Source organism: Octodon degus, unplaced genomic scaffold (genome assembly GCF_000260255.1).
Source record: "Octodon degus isolate 3935 unplaced genomic scaffold, OctDeg1.0 scaffold00018, whole genome shotgun sequence".
Lineage (NCBI taxonomy): Eukaryota > Metazoa > Chordata > Mammalia > Rodentia > Octodontidae > Octodon > Octodon degus.
The window spans coordinates 18,914,083-18,940,986 of NW_004524594.1; the positions used below are offsets into that span (position 1 = coordinate 18,914,083).

Consider the following 26,904-nt stretch of genomic DNA (forward strand, 5'->3'; position numbering starts at 1 on the left):
AGATACAGACCTGGGACAGGGTAGGGAAGGGCTGGCTTTTGAGGACAGCAGCATTTGAACCCCAGTACAGGACCTGAGCCTCATGACTCATATCTACTGTCAACAAGAGGCATGTGTGTGCGTGCAGGAGGAAACTGAGGACCAGCAAGGTGAAGAGGTCCCGAGGCCGTGGAGCAGGTGAGAGGCTGCGCCTAGCCTCAATCCTGTCTGCATAGAGGACACGCCCGTCTCCATGGCACAGCAACTCGGTGCTGCTCTTTCTGCACACGAGCATGCCATCTCCCTGAGTGCTGCCCCTTGGAGGGGGCACCATCATTTGGTCCACTCGACCTGGAGGAAGTGGAGACTGACATGGAGGTGCTCGCCTTAACTGTTCACCGGTGGCTCTGGCTACTAGCAGGCTTGGGTGCTAAAGGACACTGTGAGAGCGTGGGCTTGGTCCTGCTCTGCCACTTCTGAAGCCAGCAGGGGCAGTGGGCAAGGAGGGCCAGTGCACACAGCAGGTAACACAGGACAGAGGGTGACAGCAGCCGGTTCACAGCAGGCAGGGACTGGACGGGTGGGCAGGCAAAGACCAGTAGGAGCCTTGCCTCTGTCTCTTGTATCTCAGCCTAGGAGGCTGGCGGGGGCGGGGGACATCCTCTGAGTCCCAGGCCTGGTCCCCTAGGACAAAGAGCATGGCTCACACCGTATTCTGGGCCAGAGGATTAGCTGGGTAGATGACCGTGCTGTTGGGCTCGGCAGCCGGTCCAGAACGTGCCTGGGCCAGGCGCCTGAGGGCCATCTCGTCACCCTGCTTTTTGTCCCCCGACCAAGGGCAGATGCTCCTGTCCTTGTTATCCCAGGAAGGTCAGAGAAGTGCAGCGTCACAGTGAGCTGGTGCCGAGGTTCAGCTCGCTCCGAAGGCCATGGAAGATGGGCCATGCACAGACACTACGGTGAGGTCCAGTATGGTCAGCGGGGGTACAAGGTGGTCACACCAAGAGACATGCAGCTTCCAGGGCTCCAGGGCTGGCTGCCACCATCCTGGGCACTCATGGTGGTGCTCAGTGCCCTCCCAGTGCTTAGGGACCAGGGTCTCATGATGCTAAGGGAAGGCCAGTTGCAGCTCTTCCCCGCAGCTCCACCCAGAATTCTACACCTTTCCTTAGGGTAGCAGTGGGGGAGGGGCACGTCCTTCTCCTTGCTCCACTCCCTCCTCCCTGATGCCAGGCTCCTTTGTAATCTGGTCTGGTCTTCAGAATCCCACTCGGCCAGTCTACAGGGATCCTCTTCTAGGTGCCCTGAGCCATCCCCTCCAAGTCCTTAACTGCTAGTAGTCCTCCCAAAGGCCAAGCCCGGGACTGGCCTACTGTGTGTCCACCCAGAACCCAACAGCAGGGGCTTCTGCCCCTACCAGAGGCCCCAAGAATGCTCCTGACTGCCGAGGACAAGGCTGAATATTGAACAAGGTGGACAAATGGCCCTTGAAGGAAGGGAAGGAAATTTGGAAGGAATTGGGAAGACAGCCTGGGCTGTGGCCTCACAAGATGAGGTCTATTCAAGCTGAACTATCAGCACCTGCCCTCTGGGGATCTCCAGGAACACACGTGCCCTCAAAACCCAGGTTTTAGGAAGGCAGAAATCCCCCCAGCTTCCTGGCACCAAGGAGCAGGGGCAGCAGAGGCCTGACCCAGGTGACACAGCCTGTATGTGCACCGAGATCAGCTGCGCCTCCAGGCTGGTGCTCAGCACCTCCGTACTTTGTCTTCCCAAGACCTCCCTCATTCTGTGACTTCAAGAGGGCTTCAGGGTGAACTTCAACTGTAGAGCTCACAGCAGGCCCTGGCAGATAGGACACCCTCAAGAGGAGTTTTATGTCACCAGGGATTGAGGCACATGCACGAATAAAGCGCTAGAGGAAGAAGAGAAAGGATAATCCATGGTAGGAGTGGACTGCAAGTGAAAGGTGGCACAGGGCTAAGTCCAGACTTTTAAAAGTGACAAAAGGAGCTGGACGTGGTACTGGGCATAGCAGGAGGCAGCACCAGGACCATATGGGAGTCCCAGGGCTTAGTCCCATGGCCAGGGTGTCCTGTGGTCTTGATCAAGCTGCTTCATCTGCTGAGGTTTCCGTTTTATCAGTCTGGACCAAGCCCACCTGAATAAGCATTACAGTAGCAACCTGGTGATAGAAAATGTGGCTGTTCTCCTGACTTCCTAGGCTGGGAGGCCCATGGTCCATAGGGCAATTCTGAGCTGGGCTGAAGAACAAAGCCTGCAGACGCTGCTGAGGTGCCGGGGGCTCTGCAGGACCCCTGTGTGGAGTCCTGGGCACTATACTTGTGCAGAAAAGGGCCACAAGGCAAAGATGCGGGCACGAAGGGAGGGATGTGGGTTAGACATTCTGCATAACTTTCTGATTCGAAGTTTGTGGACGACTCAGAACACTCTCTTTTCTGTGTCCTCACGGGGTTGGGGGGGGGAACCTCATTATGCTTATGTTGGGGACAAGGGACTTTTCCCTTCCACTTGTGGTTGGCCCTGAATGTGCAGCTGTGGGTGAATGAATACTGCGTGCATGAATGAGTGAGAACTTGGGTCTGGGTACCGCAACAGGCCGTGGCCGTGAGAGCCAAGGACCCAAGCGGAGACCCAGGCCAGTGACTGAGACACGATACCTCACACCACCGAGCCTCAGTTTCCCCTCAGTAGGATGAAGACCTAAATGATTTCAGGGATAGGAACCTGCAAGCACTTTGGAGGTTGAATCCTGGCATTGGGGTGGGGTTGGGGGGCTCCTGGAAAGGATGTTGCCAAGGAAGACAGGAAAACGTTGGAGGAGAGGCGCTCTCTGAGGTCAGATAGGCAGATGCTGGAGGTCCCTTCCCAGCAGGAGCATGCTGGCAGCTCTGTCCCAGCAGCACAGACATTGACAGTGGGGCTGACATCTGGCCCAGATGCCAGGAAGGGGCAGAAGAGGCAGAGGAAACTTGTGCCCATGGCTCAGATGCTGCTGGGACCCAATGGCTTCATTCCACAGCTCCTCCCTGGAGTCGGAGCTCCAGGAACTGAACACACACATCTCCTGAGAAATAGCAGTCATCCTAAGGCAGTGGTGGCGAGACCTCTGGCACATGAGCTACACCAGGCTATTTGTTATCAGTGAAAGCTCTAAAAGGTTTGCCATTACTGTACTAAGGGCTTCTACTATGTTCAATGTTTATGGAAGTGGGAGAAATAAGAGACTACTAATCTATCTATCATCTATCTATCTATCTATCTATCTATCATCCATCTTTTTCCTTCGTTTCTTTTTTCTTCTTTCTTTCTTTCCTTCTTTGCAGTGGAGATTGAATCCAGGCCTTATGTACCGAATGATAACCTATTTTTCATTTGGAGCCAGGGTCCAAATTGGCTGGGCCCAAACTTGCCATCCTCCTGCTTCAGCCTCCAGAGGTGCTGGGCTTACAGGTGTGCAATACCATACCGGATAAAAGACCTGCAAACTTGCTCTTGGTTATGACTTTGAATTTCAGACCTGGGAGGAAGGGCAGTTTGAAACTTCACTTTTAGTCCCCTCCCCCTCATATTTGGATTAAACCACAAGCACTACATATCAATTTATGATTATTGGTTATAATTGGCATTCTATAAGTGGAGTGTTTCCCATGGCAAACAAGCAGGAAGTACCCTTATCTTAGCAATAGGCAGATGCTAGCCAGGCAGGTATTTCTGAGGTGTTGGGGCTTGTTGGAGCACACACATCCCAGGCCACAGATGGTCATCAGTTTGAAGGTAGAAACACTCAGAAATGAAGATGAAAAAAAATATAATGAAATCAACTGCATTAGCATGGCATCTGGATTTTTAAAAATCTTTTCTTCTTATAACTACCTGTCTCTGTATGTCATATTTATTATTTGGTACAGGTCTCCCTACACAGCTCAAACTCCTAGTGATCCTCCTGTTTCAGTCTCCCCAGTGCTGGGATTACAGGCGTACACCATCACTTCCAGTCTTGGTGGCCAGCACACCATACCAGGGGTGCTGGCGTGGCATGTGGCACCAGGGATAGAAAACTTGGGTCCTTGCGCTTGCCAAGCAGGTGCTTAGACTGCCGAGCTATCTCCCCAGCCTGTAAGTCACTTTCATCCTTAAACTTGACTATGACAGGCAGAGGGACCCAGGATGGGAACTGTAGGCAGGAGGGGAGCAGCTTATTCCCCTCCAATGTGTGCATATTTGACATACTTATGTACATATTTATATAGAAACAGGAGGAACTTTCTTTTTTCTTTTGCAATATAAGGGATTGAATCCAATATTCGCATTGAGCTATATCCCCAATCTGTAATTTTTTTTTTGAGACAAAGTTTTGCTAAATTGGTAAATTGCCAGTTTGGGTTGGAACTTGGGATCCTCTTGCTTCAGTCTTCCAAAACGCAAAGATTATAAGCATGTGGCACATGCCCAGCTTGGGATGGGAAATGTTTGCAGCCCATACCCAGCGGCCTCTGGGGTACACAACCATCTTTGTTGAGTAACTCAATAATCACTGAGCAACAACTGCTGGCCTGAGTGTGCTGGGGATGCCCTGGGAGGCTCCTGTCATCCTGCCTGCCCAACACCCACGGGCCCTAGGCCCCAGAGCTGCTGCTTCCTGCCATCTGCGGCTGTCACTGGCAGCATGTGGCTCGGTAACCTCTCCTTCCTGCAGGCAGCACCCTGGCCTATGGCCCCCCAGACCTACAAAAAAAAAAGCTCAGTGGAGATAAAGCTGTGTGCAAAGTAAGAGTCAGCGGTCACACCTGGGTTTATCCGCATTTGTCTGGATGATGAAGACCTTGAACACGGGGCTGAGCCACCTCTTTGGGGATGTGTGGCCTCCCCTGGCTTTGGGGAGACATGGTTGTTGAGTCTGGCCCAGCCCTGGGTTTCTGATCTGCACTGCCAGGTCTGAAGGCTGTTTTTTGGGAGCTCCCTTTCTTAACTGACACTCAGGGGACTGCCAAGTCTAAGGGGGTTACTTCTATCTTCCCATCATCTTGTGCTTCTTAACTGGATAGAGTCCCCATCTCTCAGTTCCCCATGGGAATGACCAGCTCCTTCTTCCCCACAGTGTCCCCACTGTCATGCAGGCTTTCCTTGCCACCTGGCTGGGGCCCTCCCTAGCTGTCCTCCTGGCAGCCAGCCGCCCCATCTGGGCCTCAATTTCCTCCTCCATAATAGCTCCTACCCTACACAGTTGTTAGTTAAACAAGCTAAGACACAGTGCTGGCCCAGTGCTATGGAATTGTCCCTTGTCACTGTCCTAAGTAACATTCCATCACCACTGTGTAAGCCTGGAAGGGCAGAGCCCTCCCTGTCTCCTTTGTGGGTGCTGGGGTGGGGGTGGGGAGCATGGCCTGACATACAGCTCTGTCCTAATGCGACCCCTGAGTTCTAAAACCAATCCTTTGCATCACAGGCACAGGCAGGCTCCGCCCACACCTGTTCTCCCGCCCCCTGCAGTTCTGCACAAGCTCAATTCCTGGTCAACCCCCAGCAGAGATCCCAAGAGTACAAGATCTGACTAAAGCCAGAGCCCCTAGGAGCTCTGCAGCGGCCCCTGTAGCCCTCTGAGTAGCAGTCGTCCTCCCCCACTCCCTCCTCACACACCTCCCGGCCCCCAGCTCTCCAGCCCCAAGGCTAGGCACCACCCCTCATCTCAGAGCAGCCACGAGGGGGGCTGGAAAGGCCTGGGGAAGGGCCTTCAAGGGGGCTCCAGAGGAAAGAGAGGAAGGGCAGGACAGGCAGGAAGGGAATTTAGCTCTAAGGTCTTGGTACCAGTCCTAGTTTTGAAAGCTAGCACCCCCACCACGCCAGCCACGACTCTCTCCTCTCAGGGCAAACTTTGTCCTTAAGGCAAACTCCTCCTGGGCGAATTCTATCTCCACTGATCTCTTGATGGACTAGGTCCGGCCCCCAAGGAAAGTGGTAGTTATGGAGGATCTCAGGAGGGGGGTTCCCCCCAATCCCGAGACTGGTTCCACTCCAGCGCCCACTCCTCAGCCCCCACCCCCACCGCGACTCGCGGGCGCGCAGCAGGAAACCGAGATCAGCTCTAAAGGCAATCTCGATCTACCAGCGCCCACAACTGCCCCCGTTGAGCTCCGTTGCGAGTGGACCTGCGCCCCAGGCAGGACGCACGCCCTGCCAGGTGGGGTCGGGGCTGGATTCTCACTGGGTGGCAGCGTGGTGGGGCCTGGCGGCTGCCTGTGACCCTTTCCCACTGTAGCGGCCAACGCCCTTGATCCCTCACCCCATCCAGCTGCCCTACCAGGAAGCCCCGAACGTGGGCCTGGGTGCCAGAGACCCGCCTGGGACCCAGCAGTGCGCCCTCGCTTGGGAACCCGGATTGGGCACAGACAGGCGCGGGGCGCTGTTTTGCGGGGTGGGCGCCGTGCCCCTGGCGCCTGGAGTCCGGATTGGGCGCACGCTGGTGGCCTGGCCCCGCGGGCTGCAACCGGGTCGCACGTGCGCGGGTGGGCGCCCATGGAGGCCACGCCGCCGCCGGATCCCGCCCTCCCGGCGCGGCACAGGTGCGCGGCCTCCCTGTACTCACCGTGCCTTCTGACGGCAGGTAACCAATGTCTTCGATGGCGCAGATGTTAATGATGTGAACGCTGCGGTCCTCGGCCGGGAGCGTCGAGTACTTCTCGTGGACCCTCATCTTGGCCGCCTGTTCGCGGGGACCGCCGGGCGGCGCGCCCTCCCCATCCACGGCCCCGGCGGCCTCTGCAAGCGGAGACGGCAGCGTTCGCCGCGCGCTCGCTGGGAGCCCGGCCTTCCCGCGCCCTGGCCCGCAGGGGACGTGGCCTCCTCCCGCTCCACCCGCCCGCCCACCGCTCTCGGCCCGCCCGGCCCGAGCACCGTGCGGGTGCGCTCGACTCTCCCCCGGGGCCGACCGCGCCTCCACCTGGCTGCGAATCCCGAGGGCAGCCCGTGAGCCTGGTCGGGAACTTGGACGCGGGCCTGCCTCCTTTCCTTAAAGATATAAGCGCACTCCGCCCGCTTAAGGCAGGGGCGGCGGCCACGCGGGTCAGATTTTCCGTAGAAATTTAAACACAGGAAGAAAGTATTTCATTCCTGCGGCCCCTCCAAGTTTTATTTTTATCCGGGGTAAGTGCCCCTTAGGGTTTTTGCTGAGGGAGGAAAGGGTTTTTACAGTAGGGGGGAAACTTCCAGTGCCCCCCCAATAAGTGTCAGAGCTAGCTAGGATTTGAGGTTCACCTAGGGAAGGGGGAGAAGGTTCCACATAAGTCAAGAAGGTTCTTATTGCCCTGTTAGCCTCTACCCCTGGCACACTCCTGCCTGCATCCCCCATCTACTCAGTCCCTGGCCACTCTTATCTCTCTGGGGCACCTGATGTGTTTGTGGCCCCACTTCATTTGGGAGCTTTCTGTGCTGGGTGGCCAGGAAAGTGCAGTCCCTTCTACAGAGACTACACGTGTATTATCTCTCAGCAAACCCGAACAACACTGCTCCTTTTGCAGTGTGCCTGAGGTGGAAAGAATCTTAGGCCCAGAAGCAGTTTCTCAGCCGCCAGGCAGGGTCATGGCTTTTGCAGAATTGAGTAACCTCTACTGTATCCCAGAGGGGACGTGGCTTTGATCCCCTCAGCCCAGGACAGGAGTAGGGCCATGTGCACACAATAGGTATTCCTCAGGTCTTCAAGCCTCCCCCGCCCAAAGGAGGAGGCGACTGGTCTTGGGGCAGCCAGGCTCAGGCTGAGCCCCAGGGGCCACACACTGGCAACCCTACCCATGAGAACACAGTCTTGCTCTGCTTCTCAACATCCTGTTAGTTCCTGGTATGCTTCAGATCTGTCTCTTACAGGAAACCATCCTGGGTTCCCCAAGCAACTGGACCCCTTTTTCATTATCCAGAGACCCACAGGAACCCAACTCCTGCACCCTCAATAATTGCTGGTCAAATGGCCATTTAGGAGCACTCAAGGCTTAGAGAAGTTGACTATAAAATTGCCTGCACGGTTCCCAGGGTAGAACTGGGAGATTGGTTGGGGTAGGGGCCAGGGGTATGTCTAGCTGTAACTCTGGCTGTGGTGCTCTCTGACCTCATAGCTCTTCTTCAACCTCTTCATGCTCACAGAGCCCTGTTCTTCTCAAGTGAGTCCTGAACTTGCAGCCCTGGGACTGCAAGGCATGCTTGTCCATGGTGGCCGCTGCTCCTACTATTACCCTGTCATTCTCAGCTCCTCTCCTCTCCTGCCAAGGAAGCTGCCTCATGTGGGCACAAGTTGGGGAATCCGGTGAACTTGGTGGGTGCAGGGAGGCTGCTTGGTTTGCCAGCTGGCTGTGCCAATGGGCACAGGTGGCCTAACTAAGGGACCCATTGCCTGCACTGTGCACAGCAAGGACAGGATTGGAGAAATGCCCTGAACTGCCCACATACCTGCCGGAAATATCCTCCATGCTCTCTGCCATGCCATGCCAAAGAAACTGGTCCCTAAGAACTCAAGCCTTTAGGTCTAGGAAGATCTCTCTCTCTCTCTCTCTCTCTCTCTCTCTCTCTCTCTCTCTCACACACACACACACAGGGAGGGAGCATTATGTAACTTTATCCTTCTTTCCTCGTTAGTAAGCACCTGGCATTGTGTAACCCTAATATTCCATCTTACTAAATGTATGGTCATACGGCAAAGAATCTTCCTGAGTGCTCTGAGGTGTCATTAATAAAAAGAATAAAGATATAACTGCTCAGGGCTGAGGGTGTGGTTCAGTGGCAGAGTACTCCCCTAGCATGTTTGAGGGTTCAAGCCAAACCCTGTTAAAAAAAAAAAAAGTTATGCATGTATGTGTGCGTGCATGCACATAATCGATTCTGGATATGTTCATTTTACCAAATGTTTGGGAAGTGACATTGGTCTATTGCTTTGACAGGGCTCTGACTGGCATGATCCACATAGCTTCAGTCCCCAGACCCCTGGGGGCTGCAGGTGGGAGACAATCTCCTACATATGGTGACAGTTCCCTTCCTTCTTCCCAGACAGGGCTATGTTTAACCTCTTGTTTCTGTAATTCATGTCCCTACCAAGTTTGATATTTACATGTCTGTAAGACATGTCTTCTGTCCCTTGGCCAGGAAATTTCCTCTTTTTTACTTCTATCCCCCAGTTGTGCTCCCCCACCCCACCCCCAAGTCACTCTAAGTGGACAGGGTAACAATGCTTCTGCAGATATGGCCAGGAAAGGCAGGTTGCCCTCTTGTCAGCAAGGGCTAGAAAGGGCCACTTCTGTTCCTGGGGCACCTGTCGTAGGTCTTACGATTTCAGAGATTAACAAAAAGTAAATTTAGTTTCTCTAAATCCGGAAAGGAGAAGGACATTCCTCCAAGTTGAGCTGTCTCCCAAGTCAGGACTGGTTTCCAAGGTCTCTTTTGTTCTGAGGTGAGTCACCAGCCAGCTCACTGCCCCTGTGTCTTTCTGGGCACTGTTCTTGGGCTCTGTCCTCAGAGTCACTGGCTGCTTATGGGATGGCCTTTCCATAAACTATGGCATTCACCCTACATTTTCTGCAGCTGGACTCTGTAATTTTCATCCCTACTAACCAAAAGGGACAGATTAATTTCCTGTGTATGACTTAGTGAAAAAAAAAATCAGTCTAGGCCAAGATGTCTGCCCAGTGCTAAAGGCAGTACAATCCTGGTCCAGCTTGGCCCCGGGAGTCACCTACACTGTCTGACAGGTTCCAGGGCCAACCCAGGTGAGGTAGAGCCACTGCACTCCTGAATCCAGGGTCCACTAGTTGATGAAGAACATCACCACATGCCCATGGCCCAGGTCAATGGGGAGGAAAACTATGACCAAAAGTCCAAGAAGACTCAGCTCGTTGAAGCAGCCCGACATGCTCTGTGCCTGCAGACCCCACATAGTGATGAAAAGAGGAGATAAAATACGGCTAACTTCCGCCTCACGTGGACTCTGGAAGAAGCTGTGAAAGGAAGCAGTTCAGGAAGCACCATGCTGCTTCTGCCCAGGAATAGCCAGCCACGGAACACGACCCCCGCATCATCTTCCACAAGCTCCGAAAAGCCAGGAGCCTGCGATTGGCCCCGTACCCATCTTCAAGGGTGGCCATTTCCCCCACATCCCCGTGCCCCTACCTGACTGACCTTGCAGTTTCCTGGCCATGAGGTGGATGAGCACTGAGTGCTGGGAGAATAAGTACTGGTGGACATTGGTGACAGAGACATTGTTACGGGAGCTACTGCAGCCTTTACACCATCAGGGCCCCGTGATGAAGACAAAGCAGGACATGCACAAGACGGCTGAGGCCACCCAGGCCCTGCCCCACTGCTGCTGCTGGTACAGGGAAAGGAGAAGTGCTGGGAGGAGCCCAAGGCTCCCTCCCCATGGAAAAGTACCTGCGTGTTAGGGTGTAGTTCCTTTTTGAGAATGATAGGATGGTATGCTTGTTGTCCACTAACCCTTCCCTCCTGGGGCTGGAACTGGCTTTCTGTGCTCTGTCTCCTTGTAAAGAGAAAATACTGACGTGGGAATATCCTCTAAGAAACTCAGTGCCCTTTGGCTTCTTTTTCCTCGGCTGAAGATAGACCTCTGGATGTAAAAGGGACAATCTATAGTATTAGAACATTCATTAGAAAATCCTCTCCCTGATACGGAGGTATCATTGATTAAAACTCATGGAGGAAAAAAATTCTAAGTCAGATGTGATAGTGCACACCTATAATCCTAACACTCTGGGAAGTTGAGGCAGGAGAGTTGCAAGTTCAAGCCTAGCCCGAGCAATTTAGGAACTTAGTGAGATTCTGTCTCGAAATAAATGAAAAAGAATCAGGGGTTATAGCTCGGTGACAGGGCGCTGGGTTCAATCTCTGGTACCACAAACAAATAAGCAAAATAAAACAAAACAACAACAAAACAGCCTCTTTTCGTCTAAATGGTGCATTTTATCTCGGGAAGTTCTGGCCCTCGCTGTTGACCCCATGTTGCTGTTTGGATTGTTTGAGGCCATGTACTGACAGATACCTGTACCACTGCGGACACTTTGGTAGTCCCTAGGGGTATAAAGTGACAAGGGGTCATTCAGGGGATGAGACTGCCTTCTAAGCGGCTTTTCACAGGCAACTCTCCCAAGGACCTTTTCACCTTCTCCCTTTGCCCTGCCCACAGGGAAGGTCCACCTGCCTCAGGACACATATCTGCACTCACCTAGCTATCTGTGACCCCAGAAGTTGAACAGACCAAACTTTACAAAATGAGATAGAAAGAGCTGCTCTGAATGACGGGATCCAGAGCCTGGTGATCATGCTCATGAACTCAAACAAGAATCCAGCTCCCTGTTAACCGGCTATCAGGTCTTAGCATGCCTCAGTTTCCTCTTTCGTAAAATGAGTCATATAGGGCCTCACTTTTGGGGGGGCTGTGGGACTGAATGGGACCATGCATGTTCAGCCCCTACTCTGACAAGTCCAGGGTTAGACACTGTTCCAGGAATGATCTCTCCCAGTAGGGTGCTCTAGGATGCCCTCTCTGCCTCAGCACCCTTGACTTTCAGGCTGGGAACATTCTTTGACAAACGGCCTATTTGTGTAGTGTGATTGTTCAGTCGGCTCCTTGGTGATCTTTACCCAGTAGGTGCTGGGTAGCACTTTCTCCCCCAGCCAGTGTCACCGGAGTTTGTCAGATGTCTTCTGGGGATGAACTGCCCCCCTCCCCCTAATTGGGAATGGCCCTGGCTCATAGAAGATCTAGGAGGCTGATTTTTTTTTTTTTTTTTTTTTTTTGGTGGACCTGGGGATTGAACTCAGGTCCTTGTGCTTGCCAGGGAAGCACTTATTCCACTGAGCCATCTCCCTGGCCCTTAGGAGGCTGATTTTTATCACCGTTTCTTTCCCAGGTGATCACAGCTGGCCCAGAGAGCTGAAAGGCAGGCAGGAGGGGTGACCTGCCGGCTGAGACCACAGATCCCTCCAGGAATCCACACTTACACACCTGCACTTGAGGGACTGGGGAGGGAGGAGGAAGGATGGTAGGGAAACCCAACAGGTGGAGGTGGGGAGTGTTCCTGCAGTGCCAATCCCACACAAAGCTGCGTCCTACCCTACCTAGCCTTCTGTATCCAGAGGGGCTCAAGAGTCACTGACTCACAGGCAGCCGAAGGGTAGGGACAGCAGCATGGGAGAAATGAGCTGCTCATGGCTCAGGGCCACTAGGAACGCCAAGCTGCCCCTGCTCCCATGCTGGTTCAGCCCTGGAAAGCATCCCAAGCGGGGACACAATGGGTTATGTCACAGATAGGTGACATAACCTGCTGAAAGGGTTGTGATGATATCAGGAGAAAGATATGGCTGGGAGTATCCATCACTGGGATAGGATGGCCTGGAGACAGCACCACGGTCATTTCCTTCCCTCGGTGACTTCAGCACCCAACAGAGGCTGCCCAGCTGCAGCTTGTGGGGTGACTCGATCTCGGAAAATGCCAGCCTGAGTTCTGGAGTGCAGCCAAAGCATGAAGTTCTGTCTGGGAGTAGTTTTTTCCTCCTACAGAATCCACACAAAGCTTCAGTTTCCAGAGGAGGGCTTAGCTCTTGGGGTGTTTGGTTACCCAAGGCCTGCTTGCTGAGAATTCCTAAGAAGTTTAAAAACACACCCAGGCTAGGCCGGAACCTTGCCAGCTCCCCGCCACCTCCTCCGGGAAGCCTTTCTTCTAGGGCTCAGCCTCTGACTCATCTCTGTCCCACCCAACCTGGCTGGGGCTCCTGGCTCTGTCCAGGCAGCTGGGCTCTCTTCTGCCCAGCATCTCCTCCTATTTCTGCACTCTTCACCTTCTTTTCCGTCTGAGGCACCCTATGCACTTTCTCTGCTTGTGTTTGTTTATTTAACAAGCGATTGTAGAGTGCTTCTCGTGAGCCAGCACCATGCCAGGGCTTTGCAAATATAAACTTGGTCTTACAGTGAGTCCAGCCCTCTGAGAGTGGCTTTGCACATGGGCTTCTCTGTGCCTTTCTTTGAGGAGATCTAGGAGACACTTAGCTCAAATCTTATCCAGCTTCCTCTCCCCCAGGAACCCTGCAGGTATGGCAGATGCTCTGGCATCAGACACTGCTTGGTGCAGTGGGGTGACCTCCCTGCAGAAGGGTGCACCTGACTGCACTGCCCAGGCAGAGTGTGGAAACACTCCATCCCAGTGGCAGCAACACCTCCCTTCTTGGGCACCTCTGAGTATGGCTTGGAAAAATAAAAGATTTCCAGCCCAGCTTGCAGTTGGCCTCGCCTGGCTCTCCAAGATAGTGAAGGCCTCCCCTCGAATACAGGATGACTGGATCCCATGGCAGCCTTTCTAGGCAGGTAACACACACTGGTTCTGTGCCACTGGCCAGGTAGCCCCTTGACTTCCCTACAGACCCATCTCCAGGGTCTGGCACTGGGTCTCAGTGTCACCTTGCTTTGGCTTCAGTCTCACTCCAGAATAAATCCCACTGGAATGCATCCTATTATGATCTCCTCAGAATGCCACCCCTCAAAGATCAAGAGCACCAAAGGCTTCCTGGTCCCCCTGGGAGCTCAGCATCTCTATGGGGGACCCTGACATTTTCCTGTGAGTCTCAATGATAGGACTAAAAGACCTCCCAGGTGCCTGCGGGCCTGGGCATGGCCTATTCATTTCTCTGTGTATTCAAGTATGCCTTGCTGGGTGCTGACTTCCGTGGTGTCTCGGGGCTGGGGTCTGTGTCCTGCAACTGAGCTTTGTTCAGAGAGACATTGTCTCTGATGACTGCTCCTCTGGATGGGAATGAACAATCGAGTGAGCCAGTCTCACAGATAGGTCAGGGATCCGTCTGACCCAGTGCTAGGAAATCAGAGCCTTCAAGCCTCTGCATGTGGCACTAGAGGCCTCATCTGGATGGGACAATGCTGCACATGAGGAGAAAGGCCTGCAGAACAGCACCGCTGGTAAGAACACAAGGCAAAATCTGAGTGACAGAGTCCAATAGCTGCCACATTAGCAGGAGCGAAAAGAGCCAGGCCAAAGTGATAACGTATTCTATGCAACCCATTATGTAACAATTTCATTTCGAGATGTCCTCAATCGAACAATTATTAATAGAATATTTCACTTTCTCCCTTTCGCCCAAGTGTTTGAAATCTTCTGTGCGCTCTACTCCACCAGTACAACTCATTTCAGACAAGCTACATTTCCAGGGCTCAAGGCCACTTGTGGTCTGGCCTGAACAGCTCGGCTACAGAGCCTCTAATTACTATTTAAGGAAAACTACATCGGATGGTTTTAATTTTGTGCTTTACAGTTTTATAGGTTTTCTAAGGATTCTGCAATGAACACGAATAAGGCTGATTGTCAGGGAAAGTGTGACTGTGGTTTAAAAATCGGATCTACTATGTTGCCAGGGGAGGGGCTGATGTTAGATCCTTTTATTACTTAAGGAAAAGTAGCCAATTTGTCCTATTTTCATCTGTGCTGCACAAATGCAAAGAAAGCCACCTTTGCGTAGAGTACCAAAAGAAGCACATCCCTAAAATATTTTGACAGAATAACCTTTAATTATGAAGTGGATCCTACAGCACAGCTACTGCCCCTGGGAATGGTGGGGAGGGTGGGAGGAGGGGCGCTCAGCACACTACACCAGAGGAGCCACTGAACCCCTGTGGTGCCCTTCAGCCACCCTTAGGTGAGGGACTGTCAGGCAGAGGCTGCCCACCACCTGACAGTGGAAAGGATGACATGGTTGGATGTGAGTAAGGGGATCGAGCCAATGTGTTGGGAGATGTCTCACCACGAGAGAGTCCCTGGACAGGGCAGAAGTGCAGGACACGTCAGAGCCAGGTGAGTCGGGGAGAGGGGCTGTGGCAGGCTCAGTCTCCCACCCCCAGGGAGGTTTCAGTCTGCCCATGTTGGTTCATTCACAAATTTTTTCACTCCAGTCTGTCTCTCGCTCGCTCCCACCTTTCCTCCTCTCCCTTCCCAACACCGCTTCCCTTCCCACCTTCTATAAGCTTCTGAATGCACTTCATCACCTCAATCTGATCTTTATCCCTTTCCCCTCACCCTCCCACAGAGGCAGTGACAGCCCCAGGCTATTTTGTTAGACTTTGTTGGCTCCAGATTTTCATGCCCAAAAATGATGGCAGAAGAGAGCCTCAGGGATCCTGGAAAAAATATACAGATTGAGCCAATTTTCTGCATTCTGTGGCACATGCTAGTCCATTCCTCTTTGTGTGTGTGTGTGTGTGTGTGTGTGTGCGCACGCACGCACGTGCGCACCCTGACTCATCCCTCAAGGGTTAAAAGTGGACCCAAGCTTGTGATATCCTCCTTCCCTGTGGTCCCACCCCCTCTACTACAAAGGCCCCCCAGAACACCAGTACTGAAGGTGCTAAAGCTCAGGGAGATAGCTCAGTAGAATAAGCGCTTACCTGACAAGCACAGGGTTCTGAGTTCAATCCCTGGTACAGCACAAAAAAAAAAAAAAAAAAAGGTAAAGTTCACCATGGCCTGGGTGCTCCCAGCTCCCCGCCCCATGCCAGTCATAAGAAACTCAGAGCCACAGGCTGCCCCCGAATGTCCCCTATAGGACCACCCCTAATAGATCCTGGCCTCTTCTAGCTCTGAGGAGACTCGGCTCCTTGCTTCCTAAGTGTGAGCCCACAAGTCTGACATCACCCTTTCTGGAAACCCAAATGTCTCCCAGGCTTTCCTCCCCTGGGGTTCCCACAGACACTTCAACTGTGAAGACAGCTCCTTGGGGAAGTTGACTTGGTTATGCTCCATTCCAGATGGGACTCCCTGGCTGTAACACCGTCCGGGGCCTGGATCACTCGAGCCTCTCTCCCCAGGAGGAGTAGCCTCCCCAAGTTCAACCACACCCTCACTCATCCCGGGCCCTTCTCTGTCCCTCTGCTCTCCCAGCCCTTCAGCTCATTATAGAAGAGGAAGCCAATAGATGAGGGTCACAGACGCCCCAGTGCTCTCCACAAGGAAAGCAAGGACAGAGAAACTGCGAGAGCTGGGATGGAGCTGGCCCCGTGTGGTCAGACTTCTGCAGACTCTTTCCCAAACAGGGCTCAGCAGAGTGCAGACAGTGGAGGTGGCTCTGCTACCAAGGGGTCCTGCGACACAGAGAAGAACCAACAGAAGTCACCCAACCTTTGTAAGTGGACTCATCCTGGCTCTACACTCTGACCTCAGTGGCCAGTTGGGGTCTGTTGAGCAGAGGGCAGGCAGGCAGCTACCTTCCCTCTTTAGGGCCACCTGTTGCAGCGTGGTTCACCACATGGACCAAAGAGAGGACATCCCCCACTCTGCCCCTGGATCAGATGGAACAGGACTGGGTGGGTGATCTGAGGGTGCCAGGGCAGGTACCGCTGCTGGCTGAGGCTCACTGAACCCTCTTCTGCTGCAATCAAAGACCTCTGGAGTGGGAACCCCCTTCCTACCTGTGCCTGAGGCTTCTGTTCCAATGTCCTCTGTGTGTGGTCTTCGTGGCCCAGTTTCTAGCTGCCTTCACTTCCTCTGATCTGCCTCTTGGCTCTGTTTCTGCCCTAGAAAGGCAGAAACCTCAGTCTGCCCTATTCCCTGCCTTCTGGCGAGTGGGAGGGATGCACATTGTTGCTTAAAAGGATGAATAAATGGATGAATGATGTGTGCCACGGTTGGTGTCCACAGATCCAAGCACAGAACTATTGAATGGCAAGTGCTTTGCCCCTAAAGATGAGTTTATGTCACTCCAGCAGCCCTGCAGCCTCAGGGAGTCCAGGTAATCTCCACAATAGGCTCTCCCCAACATGGCTGCCTTGTCATCTCAATATTTTCAAGCTGTTGGTGAAGCTGCGAGACCACTGATGGCAGCTGCCGCAGGGTCCCATTGAAGCCAGGCCTGACAGGCATTAGGGCTCTGCCCAGGGGAGTTGGCACACTGAACAAGATCCTACTATGTGCAGCTCGGAGAGAAAGACAGACAGCAATGTGGAGCTAATGGTCAGCCAGTAAGCCAAAAAGCAACTCCAGTATACAGAAAAGTGCAGAGAAAAGTAAAGGTCACAGGAAGCAGGAGTGGCTGGCTTCACAGAGGAGCCCTGAGGGGTCTCTGAGAATCAGGAAGATGAAGATGGAGACGAGGATACTACCCCCAAGTGGGCAAGCCTGGAAGAGACTGGGTGCAGGGCAGAGAGACAGGGCAGTGCGGACAAAGGTGGGCAGGCTGGGGCGGGGGGAGAGGGGAGAGGCTGCATTCACCCCTGTACCTGTGGGGCAAGACCGACCATCTATGTGCCTCCAGATGCTGGGGAAAGTAGTGAGCACACGGCTCACAGTGCCTGTCCTGTAGAGCTAATCATGCCTGGGACTGGCAGACCAGCTACAAAAACCTAAGCTAGCCACAGGGCACCTGGGGCATTAGGTCAGGTCAATAGCATCATGCTGGGGGGAAGAGGTTAGAAGTGGCCAGAAAGTGGGGATGGCAGTTTCTCACGGTGGCTGGTGGCCAAGGGGACATTCACAGCCTCTCAGGATGGAAGTTGGGAAGGGCAGCTGGGACTCCTTTTTTATGCAAAAGGATGATTAATAAGCAAGCTAGGCAGTGCCTTCTTTTTAATGGCAAAGGGTATCCTGGATGGACAGCCCAAACATGCACAGTGTAGCAGTGCCTGTCACTCCCTCGGGGCGCCAGTGGGCACCTGACCCTCAGGCTTCCTTGCGTGGGCCTGTAAGGCTGGGCAGGCAACTCCTTGGCTGCAGCAACAGCATCCATGGGCCTGGCTGGTTGCACAGTGGTCATCCTTTTCCCATCTGACCACAAAGGCTGTGCCTGTGTGGTCTCTAGGGTCTTTCTGTCCTCTGTGGAGTGGTCAGACCTCTGAAGCTGGACTTGCCTGAACCTCACTGCAAGGCAGGCTTTGCCATCCTTTTCCTGGGAGAGGTCACAGTCAGAGCTGCGTCTGTCACCTCCCTCCCTGTGAATCACCAAGGAGAGGAGGTCGCTACTGTGCTTGGGCCTGTGTATAGCAGGTGCGCAGCAGAGAAAGAGATTGGCCCAGAGGACAGTGACCGCTCTCCACTCACCTTTGGCCATGGAGTTTTCCAGAGACTCCAGGGATCAGGGCCAGGCACAGACCTCCTCCCTCCAACCTCTGCATCTCCACAGGGTGACTGGATGAGGCAGGTGGGTGCTGGGTACTCACCTCAGACTCAGTCCCAGTGGGGGTGGGGTGGGGACAGGCTGTGCATAGCACAGAGCTGCAGGAATGTGGGGCCAGAGTGATGGGCAAGGGGGCTGAAAGGGATGTGATCAGAGAGGAAGGTGGGCAGCCCAGCAGGGCCTTGAGGCTGGGAGGAACTGGGTTCTGGCCCCCACGGTGGGGAGAGGCCTCTGCAGGTGGCTCCCATGGGCTCCGATGAAGTCGGAGCTCTGTGGTTGACAGATCACAGGGCTGTGTCTGGTTTCATGGGCTGGGTGGGGCTCAGGACCTGTAGTTTAGCAGGGGACCTCAAGTAGGTGTCAGATCAGGCCCAACATGACCATGAACAAGGTTCCTCCAAGACTCCTGTGACCACCTCTGGGAATAGCTGCTAAGTCCTGGGGTAGCCTTGGTGTAGCCCTGGCTCGTTCAGAGGAATCAAAGGAAGGCTGTTCTAAAGAACCCGCCCTGCTGGTCTGCTGGAGTCCCACAGACTCCTTCACTAGAAAGAGATAACACAGAGGTTCAGTCAGCTGTCCTAAAACTCCTTCCTCTCCAACCCAGCGGGCTGGGCTCTCTCCATTCCCTGGCCTTGGCCAAACTCCAGATCACACTCAACGACGTATTTTCAAACTCCTTTCTGCCGGAACACGGTCAGCGTGCAAGCTAAGCAGGGTTAGCAGCTTGCGTGTGTGATTGCCAGGATTCTGGAGAGTCCCTTCCAAGATCGACCTCCTCCAGCCCTCCCCCATCCTCCCGTCATTTCCTCAGATGTCTATAACGTAGCCCTAAGCCTTTTGTTCCTCAGTGAGACCTAGCAAATATTCAGACAAAGGGCTACCCATTGGTCTAACTTCTCCCAGCAATACAACCAGCTTCAGGCCCAGGGATATCTGGAAGTGGGGAAGGGGTGGGGAGGGAAGAACTTCCTATAGCAAAGGGAAAGAAAAGAAGGAAGAGGTTTGGAGGAAGAAGAACAAAGAAAACCTTTATTTGCTGCTAATCTGTCTTGGATGAAGCCAGCCCCGCCCTGCCCACTGCCCTGACCTCGTGGAGGCCAGCACAACCAGATCTGGTTGATCTGGAAGCAATTTTAAAATTCACCCAGGTTCAGGATGTCCATCTGAACAATCTCTCCAGAGCAAAACCAGAACTAAGAACAAAGGAGAAAGAGTTTAAGACCCACAAGGGGCCACACAGGGGCTGAGCAACCTGTTTTTCAGATAAGCATCTGGTCTTGGGAGAAGTTTTCCTTCTCATCTGTGCGGCTGCGGCCAGAGAATGGGGGATGGGAAAGAGGAGGCCGGACAGAGCTTTTCTTGAAACACGTGCTGGGTGCAGAAGCAGAGCTGGCCGAGGGGTCAACATCTTCAGCTCTAGGGCAGAGGCCCTGGGACCTCGTCCCCTGGACAGATCTAGCCCTCTGTGCTAGACGCACAGAGCCTGGTGCGGGAGGAAGGGCCCTTGATGTTCCACTCGCTTTCCTTCCCTTGCCAAGCCATAAATCGGCTGCACGACTCTTGGTTGAGCCCGGTTGTGAAAACAACCTTTGTGTGCTGGGAAAGAAATGGCCCGCACACCCCCGCACGCCCAGGTCCATTTCCAATGTTTTAAGATCTTTTTCTCAGATAAAAAAGAAAGAAAGAAAAGAAAGGGAGAGGAAGAAAGGAAAAGAAAACCAAGGAGAAGGGAAACAAAGAGAACAAGATCCGGAGACAGTGAAGACTGAACCTCTGAGAAAGGACCAAGAATACACCCTGGGGGCTGAGGGAGGCCTGCCCAAGTCACTTGTAGGTGCTTCCAGGGACTTGATACTGATTCATCATAAAATGACCCAAAGGGAGGCAGAGAGTCTTGGCTTGCACAACCAGATTGTATTTCTCCAGGACAAACGCAGGTCTGAAGAAGTGGGTGGGTGGGATGCCAAATCCCGACTCTGCTGCGAATCACCACGGCGCTCTTAGGAGAGGAACATTTCCTTATCGCGGGTAATGCGATACCAAGACAATAGCGCATCAGACACTCGGGGACGGTTCCACTTGCCAGTAAAGGGGAGCAGCCATATGACAAAAGTGCCATCGGCATAAATTAGTCTTTAAGAAAGGCAGATTGCTAAGCTAAAATGCACGGTCTGGTCACTGGCCGCAGAATGGCTCAGCTTGCTCTGACAGCATCATGGGTCTAGGTCCAAGGAGCTGGAATCCTGGCTGTCTTGGGGAACGAACGCTCTCTGTCCCTCCACATCACTCAACAAACACACATGTCAGGTGCACACTGGCCCACGGCAGGCTGCTCTGCTTTTATTATCTCTTCAAAAAAATAGAAGTCCACCCCAAGCAAAGCAAGTCTCCTTGGGGGCTGTGATGGCTGACATCCAATTAAAAAGAGGAAAGATGCAGAAAAGTCTCAATAAATTCTCATTGTGTGTGTGTGCGTGTGTGTGTGTGTGTGTGTGTGTGTACATGCATGTGTATCATTGGGGATTAAAACTAGGGCCTTCACACTGAGCTTCAACCCCAGCCCTGTTCCTTTTAAATTTACTTTGCAGGCAGGCCAGTGGGATAGCTCAGTGGACAAAGCACCTGCTTTGGCAAATGCAGAGACCAGGGTTCAATCCCTGGAGTGCTGGGCTAGACCCACTCCCAGGACACACTGAGAGGGTGATTGAGACTGGGCATGGTGGCACCTGCAATCCTAGGGCTGGAGAGGCTGAAAACAGGAGAGTCACTATGAGTCCAATCTGTGTAGTGAGACCCTATAGACCCTATAATTTATATCTATATCTCTATCTATCTATCTATCTATCTATCTATCTATCTATCTATATCACATAGGAAAAGTCCACAGAGGCAGACAAGTCACGTGAACATTTGCTCTCGAGCTGGCGCTCTGAAGAAGAAGGGACAGGAGCAGTGTCTGAGAGAGTCTGACCGAGAATTCCCCAAAGCTGATGAGAGACCTCAGGCCACGTTGAATTGCGTTATGGACAGGAGCAGCTCTGTGAAACCCAGGCAGGCACTTACAGGAAACCACAGGGAAATGTATCAGGGCCACAGGGGTGAAAAAGAAAGGCAGGAAAAGAATCCTCGAAACAGCCAGAGAAAAAAGACACGCATTCTCAACAGTTCAGCAGTACAGTGACTGTCTGGCTCTCTGGCAGAAACCCTGCTATGGAAGTCTATTAAGGTAAAAGTGAATAAAGAACTCTAGGAAGAGGAAAGGTGCAGAAAAGTCTCAATAAATTCTCATTGTGTGTGCTTGTGTGTGTGTATGTGTGTGTGTACATGCATGTGTATCATTGGGGATTAAAACTAGGGCCTTCACACTGAGCTTCAACCCCAGCCCGGTTCCTTTTAATTTTTTTAAAAAAATTTTTGAGACAGGGTCATGTTATATTACTAAGTTGCCCAAGCTGGGTTAAACCTGAGGTCGTCTTGCTTCAGTCTCCAAGAGTGCTGGTCTTACAGGTGTGCATTGCCATGCCCGGACTGATACTTCGAGCTGGAGATAGAAAATGTGAAGCCCCGTATTATTTTATCAGATCACTACATGTGGTTAAATCTGTATTCAGAGACAAGAGTGGGGCCGTAAGTGCTTCCAGCTCCAGAATAACAAGGCTAAAAATCTGCTACCTAAGTTTGCACCTCTTTACAACTGCAAAAGGACGGTAAGTCACCTCCAGAGTAGAGGGAAGTAAGTATTAAACATAAGAATGGAAGCAAATTATAAAAAATTGTAGAAAACAAAATATAATGGTGTAATTAACAAAACTGAAAGTCTGGTTTTTGAAGAGACTAATAAAACCAACGAAACTCATTGAAAAATCATGAAACAGACTCAGGTCTACCTTTACAAAGCTGGAGGCTCAATCCCCATGCCTCAATATTCAAGTTACAAATCAAGGTAATAAGCTATCAAATAAAACATTGTCTACCCTTCCATTTTGATGAATACACCTTTATACAACAGAGAAGACTGGGTTCAAGTTAGCAGCTCTCAGATACCCTGGAAATTTGCACCTGGAGATGGGGTGATGGTGCCTGACCCCCAGGCTGACCCTTCTGCACCAACCTGGTCATGAGAAGCCCAACTTTCACTACAGCTCCACACCCTTGGCTGCCCCCTTGATCCCTCCTGAGCCTGCATCCTGTGCCCATGGCCAGCTTTGGAGAGGACAGGCTCAGGAGGAAGATGAGGAGGCAGGGGCCAGGCAGGCAGGGGTGCTACAGCCCTGAGTTTTCAGGCATGGTCTCAAAGAGGAAATGGAGGAAAGGTAGGAAATGCAGGCTGGTGGGCTGTATCGTTGGTCCACAGACATCATACCCGTGAGAAGGAGGAGGAGAAGCCCAAAGCAAGGTTGGGACACGTCTTGTCTGGGCCCATAAGCAGCACTGACAAGCACGGGAGAAAGTTATCAGTAGCAAGAACAGGGAGGCAGACATTACCACAGACCCCACAGACACAAACAACAAAGGGCATAAGGACAACTGCATGCAGATGTGGTAGAAAACTCTGGTGACTGAACCATGGTCTAGGAAACCAGAACTGCCCCAGTTTTTCATAAGAGGAGATAACAAACTCACTAGTCCATCCTATGTCTAGAAAGTAAATCTGATTCCTAACTAAAATCCTTCTCTTGCACAAAGAGAAAAGGCTCCATGGGTGAAATGTTCCAAACATTTCAAGAAGAAACAACAATAATCTTTTACAAACTCTTCTAGGAATAGCCCAGGACCATTTCCCAATCCATTTTAACTTGAGCATTTCAGTAAGGAACAACATCTATTTTAAGTCACGTATAAAACCCCCCTTAAAAAGTATCAGCAAGCTAGTTCCATTAACAAGGGAATATAATGTAATATTATGACCACCTTGGATTTACTTCTAGAATATAGAATTGGTTTATTATTGAAAAAATAAGAGAATAATGGAACTGACAAAGAATCATTTCAGTAGATGTTGCAAAGGTGTTTGCTATGTTCTGGGGTATGGCTCAGTGGTATAGCACCTCCCAGCACATGTAGGCCTTGGGTTCCATTATTTTTAAAAAATGACAAAAATTAACATTCATTTATGATAGGTCTTTTTTTATTTTATAGGTTTTTTGGGGGGAGGTACTGGAAATCAAACTTAGCACCTTACGCTAGCCAGGCAGGCGCTGTGACACTGAGCTATCTCCCACTGAGCCCCATGTATGATAAAGCCTTAGTAAAGTTACAAGAAATGGCTAAACCTACAACAAATAGCATGCTAAGTAGTGAGCTGATGACTGCTTTCCCCTGAAGCTGTGATTGGAACACAGCTGTCTGCCATCTCTGCTTCTATTCAATGCTGTACTGGGGGCTCTAGGGACACAGAAAGCAAAGAAAATAGATAAAAAGCTGGGGATTGCAAAGAAAGGAAAAGACTGACATCTAATAAATAATATAATTCTAAGGGAGAAAACTCAGATTACATATCAGAATTAATAAATTAGACAAATCATCAGCTACATGATTTGTATTTAAAAGTCAGTTGGTCTTCTACATACTAGACATAAACAGAATCATAAAAAATGTATTTATTTATTTATTTTTTAATGTATATTTTTATAATAGCATCAGTAGGGCATGGTGGTATACTCCTGTACTCCTAGCATTTGGGAGGCTGAGGTAGGAGGATCGCCACGAATTCTAAGCCAGCCTGAAATACATAGCAAGACCGTGTTTCAAAAAACCAAAATAAATAAATCACATCAAAAAAATTAAATACTTAAGAACACACAAAAGATACACATGACTTCAACAAAGGAAGGCTACCAAACATTACCAAGAAATTCTCAACTAACAAGGGGCTATTTAGGTTCCTGGTTTGGAAGACTCAATGTAGAATGTTTGGCAGTGCTCCCTGGATTGAGCTCCATCTATAGATTCAATGTAGCCCCAGAAGAGGTGTGAATGTGTGTGTGTGTGTGTGTGTGTGTGTGTGTGTGTAACAGAAGGGTGAGTGGCAACCTGATCCTAAAACTTATGTGAACATATAAGAGACCAGCAATAGTAAAGACAATCTCAGTGGAAGGGCTAGAAGGCTTATATTATCTGATGTGAAGAGTTAGAGTTATAATAATTCAGGCAGTGCAAAATGGATATATAGACGGATGGAATAAAGAAGGTTCAGAGACAAGCTTACGTGTCTTCTGTTATTCAGCTTCCTGTCAAGGTCCTGACACAATGCAGGAGGGGAAGGGAGTGCCTGGACAAGCAGCGTGGCTTCTCTAAGCAGAAAGGGTCGCCAAGAAGCCCTTCCTGATAGCACGGTCCATCCCGGATGCATGAAGTCCAGCAACAAGGCCCCTAAGTGAGATGACAGGACACCCTTTTCATGACCCCGGGATGGACAAGCATTTCTTAAACAGGACGTAGAAACAGAAACCACAAAGGGAAAATTGGGTAAACTGTTCTCTGTTAAAGTCAGGAACTTCTGTTGGGCAAAGGGATCACTCAGTGTAGGAAGAGGTGAGTCACAGAGCAGGGGGAGATATTTAAAATACACAGGAGCCCCAAAGGACTTGACAGGCACACACTATATGCCACTGTTACAGAGGCACAGAAGAAGGCAAACAGTCCAATTACACCAATTTGGACAAGTGCGTCTTCTGCAGACGTCACCCTTAGTCCTTAAAGAAATGTAACTAAAAACCAGGAGGAGAAACCTCTCCCCACTCCACCAGGAGCTCAAACCAATCCCAAGCTGAGCACTGACCATACAGGCACCAGGAGGCTGGGGGTTACCAGATGCCGCTTGCAGTGTGGACCCAGGTTTCTGCAGGTACAGTTGCTTTGGGAAACTGTCAGCCAACACCTGCCCAATCCAGAGGTGAGCGTGGTAGCCCCTCCGTCCAGCTCCTGGGGGTGAACCTACTGGACGGTATGTGGGCTCACTAGTAGATCAGTTCAGCGGGGCTCCATGGCTCGGGTCATCACACCCCTCACATAGGAAACAACCCTCACGCCCATGTGTGGGAGAGCTGTATTCTGCCACACAGTGAAACTCATCACAGCCGCAGCATGAGCAACTGCTACCTGCAGCCATGTACATGAATCTCAGACACATGCAGAGCAAAAGCCTGATGCCACTGAGTCCAACAGCGGGACCCTGGGGTGTGTGAGGATGGGTGGGCGGGTGGTGACTGGGGTCCTCGTGGATGGGTCTTGGGATGCTGATGATCACAGATGCACCAAGATATGAAATGATCATCTGTGGGCTTCTGTCCATTTCTGCTTTCAATAAAAATGTTTCTCCCCAAGTTTTTTTTTTTTCAAAAAAGTGCCCACAACGATGGTAGGTCACTCTGCAAGTTCAGGTAATGTTGGCTTTGGTTATCAATGTGTTACGTGACTTCTTTTAAGAACATACAAATATATCCTTTCTCTTGGTTTTTCCCACAGTCTTGCTAGTATTCCCATTTGACAAACAAGGAAAGAGATATGACACTGGCAGGGTGGGGTGTGGCCTGTAGCTGTACTTGGAGCTGCCCTCTTATGGGAAGGAGGGTCCCAAGAAGGATGCCACTGTCACAATTCCAGCATCACCAGGCCTGGGACCAGGATCAGCTTTGTTGTCACTGAGGATTTGAACCTTGTCATTATGTCACTTGTACCTTGAATGGTGTATTGGAGTTTGCTCTTGAAGTGGCCTTGCCAGGAGGAACAATTCCTTCAGGCAACATTCAGGTTTCCCAGAATTCAGCTTGCCCTCTGCAGGGATGGAGGAATCGGTCCAACCTGCTTGCAACCCAACAGGACCTGGGGGTTTATGGGAGACCTTAAATGGCTAATTTCTTCACTCTCTGGAGCGGTTTCCCTACTATTATCTTTTAGCATTTATACAGGGGTGCAAATCCAAGACTAATATTTTGCAAATCCATCCACAGTGCCCATATCCTTTCCTGGAACAGCTCAAATCACCGCTTGCTGAATCAATGCACCAACTATCATTTATTTCTTGCCAACTTGGTGACCGCCCTTCACACTGGTTCCTTGGGTTGCGTTCAGGACAGTGTTTGAAGCAGAGTATCATATTATCTCCATTTGACAGAGGAAGAAACTGAGGCTAGGAAGAGGAAGTTACCTTGCACAAGGTCACATGGCTGTCAACAGCCAGTCAGAGTTTGGAATCTGGTCTGTTGCCTGCAAAGCCAGAGAACCCTGGGTCCTGTGAGCAGGACTTCTGGTTTTCTCCTGGGTGATAGGAAGTGGTGACAAGGTATTGGCAGCAGGAGCTGAGGTCCTGACCTTTGTTTGTGCCAGGTGGTGGACTGCTGGGTGACTGGCATCTTTGTGAACCTCAGATTTCTACCCCCAGGTGTTGTAGCCAATTCCCCACAGACACCACCAGCGATCAATCACAGACTGTCACTGGTGGCATTAGCCGTGAAAAACAGTTGTGGTTCAGGAAGAGAACACACGAGGCTCGCCTGTCTGGGAGAGCGCGCCCATTTGTCCACAGGGCACACGCACACAGCCCAAGACACCAGTCAGAGAGCTCGGCATTCAAGAAGAACCTGTTTCTGCTGGCAAACACAGTGGCCAGGATCCCGTCTGTCCACTTTCTGGTGTGGCCCTGAGGCCTATATAATTTCCTGCCTGGTGAGCAGAAATGAACAAAGATTTGGTGAGCTCTTGGGCATGCTCAGAACAGCGCCTCGTGGCTGGAAGGAGAACTGC

At 51.5% G+C, this 26,904-nt stretch overlaps 1 protein-coding gene across 9 annotated transcripts in view; it reads right to left on the reverse strand.

The window, feature by feature from the left end:
- Positions 1 to 26,904, reverse strand: part of Ano1 (anoctamin 1) — a 146,807-nt gene that overhangs the window by 77,390 nt on the left and 42,513 nt on the right. For 7 of the 9 annotated variants that reach the window (XM_004627110.2, XM_023710664.1, XM_023710665.1 and 4 more), the window contains exon 2: positions 6,587 to 6,759. In XM_004627110.2, coding sequence (XP_004627167.2) covers positions 6,587 to 6,759 — 173 coding nt within the window. Of the gene's footprint in view, positions 1 to 6,586; positions 6,760 to 6,894; positions 6,997 to 26,904 lie in introns of those variants that run through there. The other 2 variants (XM_023710668.1, XM_023710667.1) reach the window with 2 other exon arrangements.